The sequence below is a fragment of the Falco peregrinus genome, chromosome 3 (genome assembly GCF_023634155.1).
Source record: "Falco peregrinus isolate bFalPer1 chromosome 3, bFalPer1.pri, whole genome shotgun sequence".
Lineage (NCBI taxonomy): Eukaryota > Metazoa > Chordata > Aves > Falconiformes > Falconidae > Falco > Falco peregrinus.
Genome location: NC_073723.1, coordinates 42527094 through 42546100, shown reverse-complemented (window position 1 = coordinate 42546100; position 19007 = coordinate 42527094). Strand labels below are relative to the sequence as shown.

General features: G+C 41.9%; 1 protein-coding gene across 2 annotated transcripts in view; it reads right to left on the bottom strand.

Moving 5' to 3' along the window:
* Positions 1–19007, bottom strand: part of SLCO5A1 (solute carrier organic anion transporter family member 5A1) — an 82562-nt gene that overhangs the window by 9161 nt on the left and 54394 nt on the right. For both annotated transcript variants that reach the window (XM_055800018.1, XM_055800019.1), the window contains exons 7-9: positions 7460–7619; positions 3327–3568; positions 203–267 (exon numbers count right to left, since the gene is read on the bottom strand). In XM_055800018.1, the coding sequence (XP_055655993.1) occupies positions 203–267; positions 3327–3568; positions 7460–7619 (467 nt within the window). The remainder of the gene's footprint in view (positions 1–202; positions 268–3326; positions 3569–7459; positions 7620–19007) is intronic.

Genomic DNA, 19007 nt, shown 5'->3' with positions numbered 1-19007 from the left:
CAAAAATGTTGTTATAGAAAGTCAGTAACAAAAAAAAAATCCATTCTCAGAGACAATGTTTTCAGAAGATATTAGGTTTAGGTTCCTCATACAAGTAGTCAGGCAATTAATTGCAGATTTATGGAATTGTAGTACTTTCATGGTACATTTAAGCTGAACATGCTGAGCCTTTATGGAAATGCTGAGTAACAGTAAGACTTACCGAGAGTTCGTAATAAAACAAACTGCATTCCTAGTGCAAAGGGCCGCTCCCCATCTTCCACAGACCTAGCAGGCAAAGAGAAAACTCCTCTGAAGAAACAGTCACAACAGACAATCATTGTGGTACGCTCTGGCTCTACCTCCTGGCTTTCTTCTGAGCTACAAAAAATCTTTGTCTAAATTTCTTCCATTTAGATTCTAGTATCATTAACTTTTATTGCTAGGAAAAAACATAGCCAGCCCCTCCTGTCCCTGTTTAATCAAAATCTCAGTCACACCTTTTAACCTTTCTTTACCTGTGTAAGGCCTGAAGAATTTGATCCAAACTCATTAAGGAAATTTAGAGAATCCAGCCAAAATGATGATAGCTTCTCATGATAGTTTCCTATTATTTCATCTAATGTTTTGCTTTATTTTCTTAATCTTTTTCAGATAAACCAGAATTTATGGAGAAAAAAAGAAAAGTTGCTGAAAGCTGGACTCAGCTTCTGAATTTAACAGATCTCTGCATAACATAAGCACTTCGGAGCTACTTTAGGAAAAATATCAGTAGAAACATCTTAACAGTCTCTTTAAATGCCGGTCCTTTTCAATACGGGTAATAGAGGATTTCTTCCATTGGTTTCAAAGGAAAACGTTAAGCTTAAGCTTTCAAAAGACTAAATACAAAGCAATGATATTCCACAATCCAAATACAATTTTAGTAAACCACAAATTTTCTTCTGATTTAAAAAATATCCTTTAAATCTTAACTAAAAGGTCTGAAATTAAGATAGGCAGCTTCTAATGACATTGAAATATAAGATTAAGATGCACAAAAAGGCTGCAGTCAAAGGGGTGCGGCTGTAAAATCAAGGTTTTGAAGTCAAGCACTCACTCAGAAATTAAGACATCGAAGAACCAGCTTGGGCCACCCATCTTAGACTGATGCACTGTGCACAATACGTGGTTTGGGACAGCGGGTGTCACTGTTCATGTGCGTGGGCCATCCTTTTTTTTTACTGAACATGACAAAATCCTGCTGGAGATGACCCTTACGCACTTCACTGTTGTGGGCTCACTGCAATATTAATGATCATTGACTGTAGTTTACCTTTGTGTAATTGCCGTGCAATGCCAATGTTGGGGTTTTTTTTATTACTGTTATTGAACACATGGAAAACCTGGAGACAGAATGAATAAGGTCAGAAGTTTCTGAATTATAAAGGTGACGTGCACACAGTAGTGGAGCTAAGGCTGCATGAGCAACTGGAATACTGATGTGCCCACTCCCCAGTGCTTGGCTTCACAGTACTAACAGTGATCCTTGCCTTCATTTTGTAGATTTTTTGAAAAGCAAACTGGAAGACAAATTCCACCACATGACACAGCACAGTCCTCCACGTGTCAGCAGCAGGCTCCTGCGTAAACCTCAGCCACCTGAGCTGAAAAAAACGACAGCAAGAGTGTGCTCGTCCTTGCTGGAGATGAGACACAGATGCCTGCCAGAGGGTTTCAGAGCTCTGCTCACAGCCAAGCCTAAGGATAGCAAAGCCAACTCCTGATCTGTCTCGTGTTTTCTAAGGCTCTGTGACCTATTACAAAGATTTGTCATTATTATTTTTATAGGGGGGAAATTGTGAGCAGCAGCAGAACAGTAGTAGTCTCAGAACATCCGAGTGAAGGTACAAAGCCAACACTACCAGAAGAGAATCCCACTTGGTTAAGAGGACAATCTTCACAGAAAGAAAAGGCCTGGGACTCATTTAAAAAAGCTCAATTTGAAGAGAGATTGACCTGACAAAAACAGGTCAAAAGGTGTGTCTATGTTAGCAATTAACACCACTCAAGAGAAGCAGATTTACACAGCTAAACAGCTCATGCTGAGAACCTGACATCTATACCACAAGCATTTCAGGTTTTGGAGGGATTTACTTCAGATCAGCTCTAACCTGGTCCCAGGGACTGAATGTCCATTTACATCTAGATCACTTTGGGTGTGCTTCTGAAGAGCTTCTCAAACACTGGAACAGGTTTCCTAGAGAGCTGGCTGGTGCCACACATCTGTCAGTGTTTGCACAATGCCCTTAATAACAGGCTTTCATTTTTGGTCAGCCCTGAAGTGGTCAGGCAGTTGGACTAGACAATCATTGTAGGTCCCTTCCAAGTGAACTATTCTATTCTATTCTATTTTTCTAGCTTCCAGCTCATCTTTGTCCAAAAGAAAGTTACTTCTTGAACTCTGAGAGCTATTCAGCTTCAGATTCCAAACCAAACTGACATCGTTAAACCATTCTCTTTGTCCTTCTGTTACCAGTAGAACCAATACCCATAGGTGTGCTTTGGAAATCCTAGTAATTATCTCATTTTCCTCTGATTCTTCCTCCTCCTCTTTTAAGAACAGCAACATACATTATATAAATACAAACTTAGTTTAGCAGTAGACCATATTCTATTTTATCAGCTCACTTTTCTTTAAAAATCAGACTGAAGCTCACTTATAGAAGATGTATTTTAAATGGATAAATATGTTATAGAGAGTGAGAATATTTATCAGACCAGATGGCAGAGATGGGAAAAGCCAATCCAAAAACCTGAACGATTTCATTTTAAATGGGCAAATAAATGACAGTACCTTTCCCTACAAAGACTGTGGTGTTCTCTATCCTTAAATGACCACAGTGTCAACAACACTACTACAGTTCAAGTTCAAAATTCTTGTGAAGAAAAAAAGGGAAGATTCAATAACAGGCATGTGGCAGGAATTAACACCTTTAAGAAGGAGAAAAGGATAATAATAAATACTAACATTTTTTTCATTTTCATTTGAAAATCCAAACCGTTGCCCTAAGAAGGCTGAGAATTTTTTCAGGCATAATCATTTTCTTACATGATGCTTTTACTTGTTCCCTCTTTGTAGCACCTGGAATTTGCTGGACACTTTGTGTTTCCTAAAGTGGATTATCATGTTACATATTCTAAATACAAGCAAGTTCCACACTATCCGTGTCAGCCCTATTCTATTCACATTTTAAGGATACATAAGCTTGAAGGAGTTTGGCTGCATTGCCCCAGCCTTTCTGACGCAGGCAGCGGTGATAGCAGGCACAGCAAAAATACCTGAAAAACCACAACTGACTTCTCACCTGAGTGTCACTATGATTGCTGACGGCTGGGCACACGCTGTTATAAGGGTAACAATGAAAAGAAATATCAGGAAGGGGATAAGCGTGTTGCAGGTTCGATCACACTTCCCAGAAACGGCATAGCCATTCTCATTCAGGTAGGTTTTGACAATAACCAGCCGGAGCTGACTGCGCTGGCCCACCGTCGGCGGAGTGATCACCTGACGACTCTGGACACAGGCACATTCTGTGTAATTTCTTACCTGAGGAGAGTGAAAAAAGGAAATTTCCACATGAAAATCCCACACCAGAAAGAAATTGTGCAGAGACATGGTACAACTGTCCCATGGCACTTCCCAGCTGGGAATCTTCTGAGCAATCTGGTCTAGTGGAAGGTGTCCCTGCCCATGGCAGGGGGGTTGGAACGACAGGGTCTTTAAGGTCCCTTCCAACCCAAACCATTCTATGATTCCATGATTACCCCAAGTATAAGCCAAGTTACCACACCATTTTTAAAGCTGGCCAGGATTCTCCAAGACAAGATTGCCTTTCCATTGCTTTATTTAGGCTGAGTTTAAAAAAAGTTTTGGAATATTTTCAGAAAATTCTGCCAAAACAATTCAAAAGAAAAAGATTTGTTTCTATTGTACTTAAAGAACTGTGAGGAAACACTCTTAAAGTAGCACCGACAATGCCATATTCTGGAATTTAGCAGGCTGTTGACTTTCATATTCAGGACACGTCTTCTGCCATCTCAGTCGAAGTCTACCCAGGTTCGGCTAAAGACCAACAAGCTGCACTTCACGCTTGGAGCCCAGGACCTTCCAGCTAGATGCAGGTGTGGGTGAGGACGGGATATGGACAGGAGCAAATTCAAAGAATAAGAGAAAAGCAGAGACTTAAACAGTGAGACTGAAGGACATGAGGGATTCCTGAACTGACAAAGAGGCTGAAATTAAGATGAATAGACTAACAAAGAAGTGGCATTTCACAGGGAAAGGGGACCGTGACTTGAGCAAGGTGAGGAAGAGCTAGATCAGATATAGCCTCCTGTCACACCTATTCTACTATTGTTTTCCACTAATCTAATGGCAAAAGGGTGTGCAGCAGATCAAAATACTCCAGTGCTGAAGAAGAAACAGGTCAGGACCCATGTCATGTTACAGGAAGGAGTTTTTCATCTCAGTGTTTGCATCCATAAAACCTAGGACCACACATGCACGGAAGCTACATTAGAAGACCATCTTAAGGTTGCAAATTTAAGCACCTGGACATCAGGAAATATCCAAATTATGGTTGCTTGTCAATTTTAACGTATGTTTGTATGTGTTCGTGCTATGATGTAGCCTCATATTTTTTTCCCATGGGATTTAACCGAACATCTTATTAATACATCAATTTATCCAGTATGTTACCTCCCATTTTCAAAATGTGGCTCCAGGCATTTTTTTCCTCACACTAAACATATTCCACTACAAAGACAAAATGACTCATATTTCACATGGATTTTTCTATCACACTCACCATTATAGCTTAACTCTTTCTAAAAGGAAAATTTTATCTTTAAACCAGTTATGAGATGAGGCACTGATGTTATCTCAATTTTGTATCTAAGTAACTGAAACAGATCAAAAGTTTCAGAAATGTGGGTGGATAATTTGGGATCCTTTTTTTTCCACAGTATTTTCCATTATCTACAGCTTAATATATTCTAAATGTAACTTTTCGAGCCTTCAGATACAGAAGTAGGCACCCAGTGCTTCTACAAATGGCACTTCTGGTTATTGCTTATGTCCATCATCCAGAATATGAAGAATACCAAATTAATGACCATCTGGGAGAAGCTTTGTTTAAGTGACTTGCCCAACACGACTGGAGAACGAAGGCAATGACAATCCAGCTTCCCAAGGCAGCACTCCGCTCTCTAATACCATGAGTATCTGCTCTCTTCCAGCAGCCCCTCACTGTAATCTCCTTATTGCTTCCAAATGCAAATGTCAAACAGGTATCCTACAAAAAATAGTCCTCTTTACTACACAGTCTTGGTTCATCACCAGAGAAACCAGGTCTGCGTAGTAAATGAGACAGATGTAACAGAAATGCTAGAGCAGGGGTCCTCAAACTACGGCCCGCGGGCCAGATACGGCCCCCCAGGGTCCTCAATCCGGCCCCCGGTATTTACAGACCCCCCCACCCCCCCCCCCCACCAGGGGTTGGGGGAGGAAACCAAGCAGCCGCAGATGACTGCCTGCCACTGCGTCCGCACGCCGGCCCCCGGGTTAAAAAGTTTGAGGACCCCTGTGCTAGAGTATAGGAATATATATGTAAAACAGGTATGAAATGTACACTGGCATCCTTTCTCCTACTTCCAATTTTTAAATGGTTAACTTTGAAAACACTGTATGTTATAAACTTAAATCCAAATGTTATACATTACCAATATTTTGCGTGTTATACAGTGGCACAAGCTTACATCTGTTGTTTTAAATAACCCTACATAAAGCATTATTTAATGAAGTAACACATTTTCCTACCAACGTCAGCCCTATTCTATTCACCACTAGCTACAGACTTAAAACTTCAAGCTATGAAGGATCTTTTCTTAAATCATAAGAGGAGATAGTATGTTTCAAAATCTGTAGTGAAAAGCATATACTCCCAAAGTACCTCCCTAGTAATGAATTAATATGCTGAATTGATATCAGGTGAAATGTAGCAAAGATCAAACCTATGTCTCAAATCAGCAAAGCACAACTAAGATTTATATAGACACCGAAAGTTAACCACACACTTTCATCACTGGCTTTTCCAATTGGGCCAAAGCAATTTTCTACTAAAAACAAGCAAGATACTCCTTAAAAAAAAGAAAGGAAGAAACTATAAAGGAAATAATCTGTGGCATCTACGTATGGACCTGCGTTTTCAGACCATTATCCAGTCAACTTGAGAAAGCACAGCACTGGACCTAACACCTTCCTGCTTCACAGGCTGGCTCAGGACTGCAAACCAGCAGACTGATACATCAAATAAGCTTTCAGGAAAGCACAATCAAGTTCTGAGAAAATGAATGCTTATGTTACTTCCTGTCTTTCTTAATTATCCTTTTTTAAAGGATAGTTCTTTAACAGAAGAACTTAAGAGTTTGCGTTTTGTATGAAACAAGCACAACCATAATGCTCTGTTGAAATTTAGGTCAGATTCTACTTTTCATCTGTTTGCTTGTGCCCAGTCCTGGAAACTGCCAAATTTCCGTGGTGTCATTTTACCAGCAGAATGCTCTTCCCCAGTCCAGTATAACTGGAAGACTGCGCTGTAACAGGCAATATATTTCCAAGAAAGGAAGTGGATTATTAACATCCTTTAAGTTTTGGTTACTTGAGTTCAATAACAATCACTTCATTTAGCCTGGAAGAGGTTTAGAGAAAGGCTGTGAGAATGGCCAAACTATTTCACAAGAGCAGAATACATGGGCAGTCTTTACCTAGCCACGCAAACAAAAGACCTGTCAATACATTGGTGCAAGCGCAGCTGCTACTTATGCAAAATGGTGAGGCTGAGACAAACACCAGTGGCTCTAAACAGGCCATAACTAAAATTAAACAGGAGTTTAAAACACTTTCAACTACCTGAAGAGCTAAGTTCTCCCTTCCATTCAGAGAGGGAGCCCAAAAAAACCCCTCCAGGCTTCTTTTAAGAGTAACACTGCTGAACTTGCAGAAAGACAGTATGACGTGGCTGCCTATGTTAGCAGCAAGCTGAAATAGATGACTCTGACTCAGGGTCCCCTCTGTGAGCCCTGCAGGAACGGCAGACATGCAGGCCACTGACACTGGAGACTTCAGAGTCTGTACTGGAACCACCAGCCCTCCCTACCCTGTGGCACTTCACACTCACTCAGCTGGAGGATTACCTTGGTACAAATGAAGTTGTGCCTCAGGTTTGTACATAACTGAAAGGAAGGGGGGAGGGACCATGCAACAGCGGCATTACCAGCCTTGCAGAACACGGAAACGCTCATGGACGAGTCAGCTGCAGAGCGACTTCTCCGAAGATCAGAGGGGCATACTTGTGCTAGAAACAGAGCAGTCTCCGACCTGCATCAGTCCCAGGGGGCACTCGCAGGTTGGATGTGGGTGGGTGGGTGAAGCACTTACCCCTGTGCTATGGTTTCCACCATTGATGCAGCCAGCTAGGCAAGGATTAAAATATGTTATTCCATCTGATCCACAGACAGGCTCGTACTCATGAATCTTACATCCACAGTTAACATTACAGCTCCCAGTCAGATTCCTGTGGGCCATGGCAAGAGTGGGACTGAAGAAAAGAAAAAGAACATGCTAGTAGAGCAAGCATAGATATCCTGCTGTTCAGAGGGAGAAAACATCCCGCTCGTTAACTCTGGAACTGAGAGTTTATTATCAGAGAAAATCTGCATTAACTCTAGGTTATGTACGTGATTTAAGCAATATAAAAGAACACCCAAGCCACCCCTGCCATCAGCCAAAAACACAATACAAAAATAATACCAAAGTTTAAAACTTGTATCTTATTTGCCTAGGTAATAGCTGCATTTTTCCCATTTTGTTTTTTTTTTTCCTTTAACAGTTAAGACACCACTATTTTATATGCCTGTCCTAAGCTGCAGCAACCTGTTGATTACTAGAGAAAAGCTCAGTGACAAGATGTAAGCATTATGTGAACTAACAGGCATCTCTGCCTACATACAACTACTGTTAGAAAATGTAATGCTTTTATTATTTATATGTATATGTGAAATCTACAGGAGCCTCTCTAGATCCGAAGGAGTGTTGTGCTTTCACTAAATGCCTGTAGAAGAACCACTGCTCCGCTTCCCTGAACCATTCCCCAAGATCTTGCCAAAGCCCAACTTTCTAGGTCCTCCCCAGAAGGGTTTGGCAGTATGCTCACAAGGAAATAAAGGGAACTTCAAAGCTGAAGGACGGACACACACACCAGAAAGCAGGCTCTTCACTGTCACTGCCGCTCCAAACAGGTGGTCAAACCGATCTCAACTGCCACAGCTGGGAACTGCATCAACCCTTCACTGGCAAGCACCGTGACAGCCTGTGCACACCTTCACCATGGGATGAACGTGTTAAGGGATCCCAACCAGGGCAGTAGCTCACAGCACCCATCTGAGCTCAGTGGCTCATGTAACAAAGCCTGAATCAAGCACTGCACTGAGACAGCTACAGGTCTCTCCTGATGCACCTTCTCCTCCACCTCACACCTCTGCGTGGCACATGTCTGGGCCCCCTCTGGAGAAAGCAGGTTATTCAGAAGCAGTTTGGTCCCCCCAAATGACAGTGCCCTGGGTGCTGGGAGTCCCAAAGCAAGACAGACTCCTAAGACAGAACAAATATCTGATATCCTGAGCTGCCAAGGGGCAGCCAGTACAAACCACTAGGTGCCAGTGTGCAATTCACAGCTGGAACTGAGATTTTATAAACATATAATCCCACTGTGGCTCTGCTTTCCACGTCAGTTGTACCATTTCAGCTCAATCCAGAAATTACAAAGGCCTTAGTAATAGCAGCATGCATATCTCTAAGGTCACACACTCTTCATCAGAAGATGACAGGGAAAAAATAAACCCCGCTGATCAAATGGTACTTTTTGCTACCAGCAGAAAGAAATCAACTCTGGTTACAACTGACCACTGCCTGTCACTGGCACAGTTTTGACTCCAGTTGAGTAAGTTACACAGTCACCAAATTAACCAGCTCCTCTCTTATGTACCGTAACACTTCAGCCCTGCCCAAAACAACTCTCAGGTCACTTAAAAATGCCCAGTTTTGGGCACAAACCATGAAGGAGACACCCAGCTACTCCCTGCGCTGAAGGAAAGTCCAAGGTAACAATGTACTTTTAACAGTCCTGGGTAGGGTTGAGTACAAAGGGCTTGAGTACAAAACAAAGGAGTACGAGCATTAGCAGGCACAAAGGCAACCTCACTGAAAGAAAAGAATAGTAAAAAGCCCTACATAACTGTATATACAAATTCTGATGATAGAGGAACAAAGAGAGTTAAAATGAAAGAGTTTAAGAAAAATGGATACTAGTTTGTTCCCAAATTAAAAAGACTGGCATAAGTGGAGCCAGTGTACATAGAGCTAAATATCAGAGGCTGTAAGGTGTCACTCTCTGTTATCTAGAAGCTTCTCATTAATGATGAAGTAGTTAATAACCATAGCATATTTTTCTGACAAATAACTGGTTTGAAAAGGCATTTACTTTCAATAGGCATATTTTCTTGAAAATCTCAGACTAGTTTATAAAGACCTACTATACTACTTTCGCCTTTTCAGTCACTGGGATTGCTCAGATGAGTTTTGTAGCATTGCTTTTTTTCCTTGGCTGGCTAAAGACTAATTGAAAACACAGTCACATTTTCTGTGAAACATTCAGACACATGAAAATGGCTGTTGAGCCCACGCCTGTCTCTTCACCAGTATGCTGTCTCAAACAGTAGCCATAAGAAGACAACTAGGAAACAGCAAGAAGAGGGCAGCAAACTTCCCCCAGAAGAGTATTCTTGCAGCCTCTTAATGAGCCTCAGCCCAAAATATTTTCTAAGTCTGATGTGTTTTTCTAGTTAATAAACCCCATTTTCCCCCTGCATTTCTCCCACTGACAGTAAATTTTTAGCATCTACAATATCCAACAGAGAGGATTTTTTGACAGTCCGCGGCCTGTTACAAGAGCTGTTGTTTGTTTTGAACCTGGTTCTTTGTAGCTTTATTTGACAGCTCCCACTTCTAGTACTTTGCTTGTAAATTCTGAACACATGAAGGTTCCTGAAAAAATAAAATTAAGGGGTTCCTGTGGCTCACATGAAGATATTTGCAAGGTCTAGTGAAATCTTGTAGTTGCAATTAAATAAACCACATCCAATATTAACTAATCTAATCACATCTAATATTACTTGAAGGCATTATGCCGGAAGGTACCTGAAGCATAGGCATAAAGTATTACTTTTTATCCATGCTATTACTGAACATGCTAGCTCAGGTACCAAAAAGAAAATAACTGTTCTGCTTACATATATATGCAGACACACCTGGAAATGTAAGTTATTTTCTGCTGTCATTATGCAGCGAAATTGTAACAAGCATGAACTTTTAAATTATCTATGTTATGTTTATACCTATTTTTACTACACTTGCCATGCTCTCTGTCTTGTTTCAGGTTGCTAAATTAATTTAGTAAGTGGAAAAGCAAGAGTCTGCGGTGTGGTTTACTGCGGGTTCAATTTTCTGCATCTCATTTGGAATTTCATCTGGGTTTGAAACACTGCCAGCAACATGAATACATTAAGGCAATGGAAAAGTTACCTGAATGACCTTATTCATACCAATCTATTTCCAAGCAATAGGGTTGGCTGAAGCTAGAGACCCTAGCTCTTACTTCCTAAATACCTTTCTGTCTAAAGAAATTACAGTTCCTGCATTCTGAAGCCACGCTCCTTCTTCACTGCATAAGGCAATTCCAAGCCACTGAAAACTGAAAAGTAGCTGATATTAACATTTTCACCTGAAGCTTCTTCTGTTACTTAGGAAAACCCCCATTTTTTTATATTACTTTGTCATAGCTGCACTCTAGGCTTGCAAGTGTTATTTTGTGTCTCAAAGTACCTGAATATTAGGGACTGCAATATTCGCTATCGCAATGCACAAGTTTTTCAGATGATAGTCAATTTCAAACCACTTATTTTATGGGCTGTAATTTGCAATACCTAAGCCTCAAAGATTTTAGTCCTTCCCTGTCTCAAAATCTGAAAGGCAGGTTCTGTAAGGAATCAAGACTGGTGGCACTTCTGAAGATCTCAAAAAATTCAGAAGGTGCCCTGACCTCCCTCCAACAGCTTTCTGACTGGCACTCTGGCCAGGGAAGGGGAGATGGGAGCTGAGAGCGATGGCAAGACCAGATCAGAATTGGGTCTAGAGACAAGAATCACAGCCAAGCTCAGTCCAGTGATCATACAGCAAGTCCAAGAGAAAGGAGGGGCAGGCCCTCACCTCCAGCTTTCTTCACAACAGCCCTCAGGAGTGACAGAGCTGACCCTGGGACTCAGCCAGCTAACTCCCTAACTCAGGTGACCATGCTCATAGAAGTGCGGGGGGACACACTCTGCGCCCTGACACTGTACAGAAATACCGCTAGAGACAGCTCAGTGAGCAAAAAGCTGCCCCTCCGTGCTGATAGCATTCTCCAAACAAACCACACTTCATGGATTTAGAACAGAACTCTTCTGAAGTGGAGGAGGAACCTCCTCTTCATTCACTCTGAAGTTGCCTAAGGTGGGAACACTGGGCTTCCAGGTCCTCCTCAACCTGAAGCCATACAAGCCTACATCTCCTTGATGGTGTTCTCATCAGCAAGCTCCAGAATGGTGTCTCTTTCCACCCTTCCTGCTGAAGCTGAACATGATCTCAATACTGTCCACACCTCCTCACCAATCACTCTTTACTGCCATATCTACAAGCAAAACCTGGAGCAGGGACCAGGATCGAAGCCATTTCTTCCAAGGGAAATCTCCTTTCAGCAGGTTATGAAGTTCCTCTCTTGCTTACTCTTACATCCCTCATGGATTTGGACATATTTCAAATGCTTCCTTCCCATCTTTCAGACACAGCAGCTTAAACACCTGCACCTATCTGGCTCCTTAAAACCACACAAGAGTCTATGCTTGGTCACTTGGAGAACTCTGGCCAAAACATAAACAACAGCTTATTTCACTTCAGTAGTCCTTGAGAATAGGTAGCTATTCTAATCTTTGAGACTCAAGAGTACAAAATATGCTTAATCTGGGTTTGGGGAAGAATTCATATGTTCCAAACATGTCCCAAAGTCCTTCTGTCAATGCACTCTACCTTCTGCACAGGGGTCACAACAGTAGAGATCTAGTTTATTTAGGTCAGAAGACAGGGCCGTGCAGACCCAAATATTAGGGACTGCAATGCACAAGTTTTTGATAGCTAGAGCTCCTGGTGGCTGAACAGTGAAGAAAGGTGGTGCTTTAAGAATGCAGTTTTGGATAATTCTTTTTCTTGTGGATTTTATTACCGTGATACCAGAAACCTTTGGCGGGTTATTAGCTTAGTTTAAAAGATTACTTCAAATACTCCATGTGCCACTTTTCACCAGTGTTTCACGAACTGCAAGATGCTGCAGCTGATGGCTACAATCACTCTGGCCTCAGTCAGCAGAGGGGCACAGCTTCTGGATTCTCTCCCAAGAGGCTGGATCTGCCTGGCTCCATGACACAAAGCTGTCCCAACTCTTCCTGCCCGATACTTTCAAACTAGCTGACAGGTTTTTTTGCAAATGGAAGCAAAAAGTGTCCTTTGTTGCATTGTTTATCCAGTAGTCCACTGATTAGATATGAAAACCCAGCTCCAAAGAATACTGAAGCAATCCATGCAAGGCTGAATAGGATAAAGAGAAGAGGTTGCAGGAGCAAAGTTTGAAGGCCTTTACCTGAGACTAGTATATACACATGAAAATACCCAACTCCAGGACAAGACTGTGCCCTTTGACTTCTCACACCTGAGTGGTAAGTGGAGCTGCAGGCACCATCCTATTTCTGCCTGTGGTCTGTGGGCAGTCCAGCACAGAAGACCTAACCTTCTGAGAACAAATGCCATTATGACCCTTGCAGAATCTGCAAAACCAGACAGAGCTAAGTACTGAGCTCTGTTGGGGCATGAATATTTGCACGTACACCATAAGCAAAAACCTTGCTTTGGGAATTATGTCGGTATGCACAACCTCTCCGCACTGGGCACCCCAGCATAATATTGAATAAACGGTGCTGCCTTGTTTGCCCTGCTCTTGGTATTTCTCAATTGCTCAAAAAGTGGCCACTGCTGTTTAAAACTACCTCAAGAATCTCTGCTGTAAGCAGATCAATAGATACCCAGGGAATTTTTGCACCTCCTCAGCCAGGCAGGAGCTGAACAGGAACCTTGACTGGCTTTGCGGCTGCACCCTCAAGATCCTGTACACATGCTCACAGGCTGCCATGCCTGCAGAGCCCCAGGAGGGCTGCTGTTTCCTTGTCTTCACGTCTGTATTGTGTGGGCAGGACCACTGTGAAGGTAAACAGCTAGCATCAGGCTGCATCCCAGCTACTGCATGGACCACAAAGGATGTTCTTCTGCTCCCATCTTCTACACCCGACTAGATCAGAGACTCAGCTGGGGAGCCACTCTACACACAGTGACTGTTCACCTGTGTCGTCTGTCACCTCATCTCCTGTCATCGGTGACCCTAAGCAGTATGACTGCTGCTTAGTGGCTTCCACTTGACTCATTTTTAAAGTATTTATACACCACCATTTCCTTTTGCTGATTATGCTTGTCTTTCCAGCTGGGCACTTTTGCAGCTGATCAAATGTTACTAAGTACCTCTTAAATATTTATTGACTTTCTACTGATCACACAAATCAAGTTCACAAATTTAGCTCTTGGAGCCACTTTACACTTTTATGGTCTAGTTGGATATTAAGCAAAGCCTTTCTGAGTGTTTTCTTTCTTGTGCCATAAACAAACAAGGCACAGTTTTAGAAACAAGTTGCAGCTTGAGCAGGAAATTAAATATCCAGTACTGATACTGGTTCTGTCACCTTCTCAGCTATCAGCTGAAACTTGTCTTATTATATCACACTGGATTCCAGAAAGCAATATGCACAATACATCATACAGCAACAGACAGACTTTTCCAGTAACTTACCAACAGAACCTCTTCCAGCTGGAAAACACCAAATCACCAAAACATTCCTCAGGAAAATACTGATTTCAGCAGCACAGTGACAGAAGTTTTTCACACCAACAGGCAGCATTTTTGGAGTTCCACAAACTCCTAGGCAGCCTGCTGAGCTGGATGTCCCAGATGCCTGAATACCTGGCCTAAGGAGGGAGATGACTCAACCTGCCTGGGAGACCCTCATGCCCACGTCCCAGCTGCCAGCAGGGCTCTATCACCCTGCACATGGACAGGTCCAGGGACAACCCAGGCTGTTGGGAAAGGCACAGCTTGGGTTCCCCTCTTCAGCTTCTCCCACCATGTGAAACACATTCTTCTGAACCTCTTACCCCTCCAACACCTAAAACCCTTCTCAGCAGCAGGTGGGTCATGTTGTTCCACAGGCAGGAGAGCCCCCCGCCGCCTCGCTCCACTTACATAGCTAACATGCCTCAGCTGCATTGCTGAGCATTGCCATCATACAGAAGTTAGGAAATCAGCTTAAAAATAAAGGTGGATGAAATCAGGCAGGCAAGAAATGAGAAGCATGAAACTGGAAACTCAACCGAGACCACTGTGATAATTTAATCTCAGTGGCATTTTTTTGTTTGCCCCGGAAGAATACTTAAGTTTACACATATGCAAAGTAAATATACTTAAATTAATAACTTCTGCAAGCTGTGTCTCTCCAGCTTTTATCACCTTTTGTACCTCAGCAAACCACTGTAAGGTTTATTTGGGGGATTTATTTTTTTTTCTTTACAGCAAATGCCTTGTACACAAAGATATGTTTTTCTCATCCTTTCATGAACACGTGATACACAAAATCATCTATTAACTGTTTTCAAAAGCTCATTATCAGGCAGTTGGTAAGATTCATGTTTTCATCTTTATTACCTTCACTCATTGTTCACTCCTCTTTCAATGACAGGAAACTAACAAAGGATAGGGAATTCAGATGCTGGGGACCTGAAATCTCTACTGACGCATATCTGTGTAACCCCATTTTCATCACATAATGATCTACCATATAGCACATATTACAACAGATTTCTGTGAACACTTCCCTCAGAAGGGGATCATTCTTGCTTGAAGGTATGTATTTTTCCATCAGTAAGCTGAACCAAAGTACTCTACTAATCCTGCCTTCTGATACTGGGAGGCTGCCTACTCTCCACAAAGGAAAACAGAGCACTGATCCCTGAATTACTGCACAATGCAGTAGATTTACCTGCATCGGTCAGAAAGAACACGCTCCTACGGAAACTGCACCAAAGCTAAGTCCTACACATGAGCTGGCCTGTGGGGAAAGCAGCTCAGTTTCAATGCCCCCATGGCTGCAGACACACAGGATATCCGAGAAACAGCTGCACAGCTTGTTTCAGCAGGTGCAGATGCTGTCCACATGCAGCACTGCTGCAACTCAGCTGCCGACGATACCCATCATCCAAGAGCACACTACAGAAACCAGCCTCAAACTACAGTGTTTCCTGAACTATTCTTTCAGTCACAAACAATGACACTGCTCCTTCCATTAATAAGATTCAACCACAAGTTTGCTAAGCATGAGTGCTGGGGCAAAAAACAGAGTCCCATCTGACAAGCTGCACTTGTTCACTTCTTGGGGAGACTGTCTCCATGACATGATGCTAGTAATCTAATAAAGAGGACACCTTTATTAGATGTGACTTAACTATAAATGGACTCTAGTTCCTAACCATCTTTTTTTCTAAATCCTGCTCTTCTCTCCAAGTACTACTCCGTAGGAGGCTTGTGGTAGAGGGGGAAAGTAAAAAAAGGGAAAGTATAAGGCGAGATTTATTGCCTGGAGATTTTAGAGCTGTGACCTGTTATTTCAGATACCCAGCTTTGGACTGAAACCTCATTGTGCTGGCAGTCAGTGCACACATATTGGGGAAAAAAAGGTGGGCCCTATTCCCATGAGGCTACAATCTAAATGAAATGCAGTTTTTAAAAAAAACAAAACAACAACAGGGCCTGACTGTATTTTGGTAACGTCTGAACAAAGAATTGGCTTGCACATGGTTTTATTCATATTTATTTAGATCACAGTTGTGAACTACAGGACCAAAGAAATAAAAAGGGAGATAACCTCTCTCCACATAATTTCTATAATCTTAATATCAGGCTATATGATGAAAAGGATTATCTTAATTGGATAGCAGTATTTTTGGTTTGGAATTGAAGGACATTCTGGATGGCAGAGATCTGCAGTCTCCTTGTTGGCAAGCAGCTGGAATTGCAGCTATGATGCAATTTTTGTGTAGCTGTCAAACAAGGGTTCCTCTCACTGTGTTAGCTGGATTCCTTCTTTGTTATTATTGTTCTGATCCAATTAGTCACTGATTTCAAGTTAAGGGATCTAACTGGCTGATTGGACTGAAAAAGATACAAGAATAACAGAAACCCAAACTGGTGGTACAGGAGGAAGAACAGAATTTATTTTTTTTTTATGTGAAGTGCCTCAGTAAGTCAATTGCATGCTTTAACTAAACCTTAATTGCACCAAAACCAACAGAAAACGACCAAAAAGGTTCTGTCTTGATTTATTACATACCAGAAATGCAAGAGATGGAACTGATTAATCCAGGAATCTGTCACTATGAATATAACAGAAAACATGGAAGAGACAGGTCTGCAAACAACAGAAGCAGCTGATCTCTGCTATTTCCCCTTTATTCAGCACTGGTGAGGCCACATCTGCAGTGCAGCATCTACTTCTGGGCTCCCCAGTTAAAGAGAGACATGGACATACTGCACAGACTCCAGCAAAGGGCCAGTAAGGGGCTGAACAGACTGGAGCATCTCTCCTTTGAGGAAAGGCTGACAGAGCTGGGACTGTCCAGCTTGGAGAAGGCTCAGGTAGATCTTAGTAATATATACAAATACCTGAAGGGAAGTGCAAAGAGGATGGAGCCAGGCTCTTTCCAGTTGTGCCCAGTGACAGAACCAGAGGCAAGGGGCACAAACTGAAACAGAGGAGGTTCCTTCTGAACATCAGGAAACACTTTTTCACTGCAAGGGTGACTGAGCATTGGCACAGGTTGCCCAGAGAGGCCGTGGAGCTTCCCTCCTTGGAGATACTCAAAAGCTGTCTGCACAAGGAGACAATTCACTGACACAGGACTTCCCATTTGGATGTTGGTTATGGTGCACATATACCATAATGCAATGCCATAGTGTGGTCTGACATAAGGCTCTTTACACTGTGTTCAAATATCACATACATCTTCAAAGACAAGGCTGGGTCATGGAACAACAGGTTCTAAAATGCTGATATGTGTGATACAGAGATGCCCTTGACCTTCCTGATTACAGAACTGCTGACACAACAACAGCAAAACTGCTTGTGCCCAACATAAAACAGCAGAGAATCCTCACAAATGTATTCTAATCTGTGCATGCCTTCAGGTCCCATCCATTTCCTTGCAGCTGGTACAGCTAAAAAAATACTGAGTTATGAAACATACTGAATTGTGAAATATCATTGCCTACTTCGCTGAGTACTGGTATACACATACTTCTATGTTAACAAAAACTCAGCTTATCCTTCTCTGTACTGGTTTAAGGCTCAGTTAATTGAAGAGGAAAAAACTGCTTTTTAAATGTAGAAGTAAAGAACAGTAGAACTGAAGATGTTTGTCCTGAGAAGATTCTCCCGCAGGGTGTCTACACTGCCCAATGCAGCTGAGATCTCTGGGCTGCTGCCAGTACAGGTAGGTCAAACATCAGACTTGGCACAGGCATGTTAAGGTAGAGCATTGTGCAAGACGTACTCTGAACCAAGTAGCTGTACTGCTTCTCCTGTCCGATCTAGCCTGTTGAAATGGCTCTGATGTCCATATGCTGCACTGCATTAAAACTAGAGAATGAAGTATGTGTTTTATTAAACCTCAAAATGAAAGCATGCTTTTTTGCTACAGGAACAATAACATTCTTTGATGTCTGAGTTAAAGAGTTGCTTACCAAGTAAATTATTTCAAGCTATCAAGTGATTGACCATGAGGATTAAGAGATTATTTATCATGTCAGATATTCAAGATAAATTTATATGTAGTGCTGCCTCTTTATTATCATTTTGATAATAATTTTGGATTTGATCTCTATGTTAAAAAAATCTTACAGGGTTGGGGCTGCAAACTCCTGAATCATGCTTTATAACATGCTGGTATTCTCAGTTTCTGATGACATTACAGTCTAAGCATACTGATGATTATACTGATTTCAAAGAGTTGATATACCTGAACACCTTCAAGAATTTTGCTATTACCATCTCTCACTGGTTTTCTCAATAAGAACAATTAGATGAAGGTGATAAACAAGTAATGCTAGTGCAGATTTTCAGAACAGCTGTGAATAGATGCCTATTTCAATTCATGCTATGTATTTACTGCAAATGTCTGCAAATATTACTTACTGGAAAAAAAACTAGATACTCTTACAATTCCAGTATGAAGGGTATGTGTTACATAGCAATAGTTTGCCTTGTCTTCAATTTAGAAATAGATTTAAATTAAATAGCACTTTTTCACAAACAGAAAACTACAGCCTTCTCATTAGCCAAGCAGGGGCATTCTGACAACTGAACACACAGTTCAATGAATTGCTATCTGAAATTTATGTTTTAATTCCTAATAATTTTCATTTCTTCATCTATGTTCACAGGCTGTCACAAACCAACAGAAGGTGGACAATCAAAGCATTCCACACCCTTCCCATCCCCATTCTCTCCTTCAGCCCACCATGCTCAGATGAGGATATATCACCATGCTGCTCCCCTCTACAGTCAGCCCCTCAGCACCAGCTTTAACGCTATGTATTAACAATAAAAAGGAGTAAAACAGCTTTCCATCAGCTCATGACTTTCACTTGCTGGTTTTCCTTGCTCCGAGATTAGGGTCTGACAGCAATGTA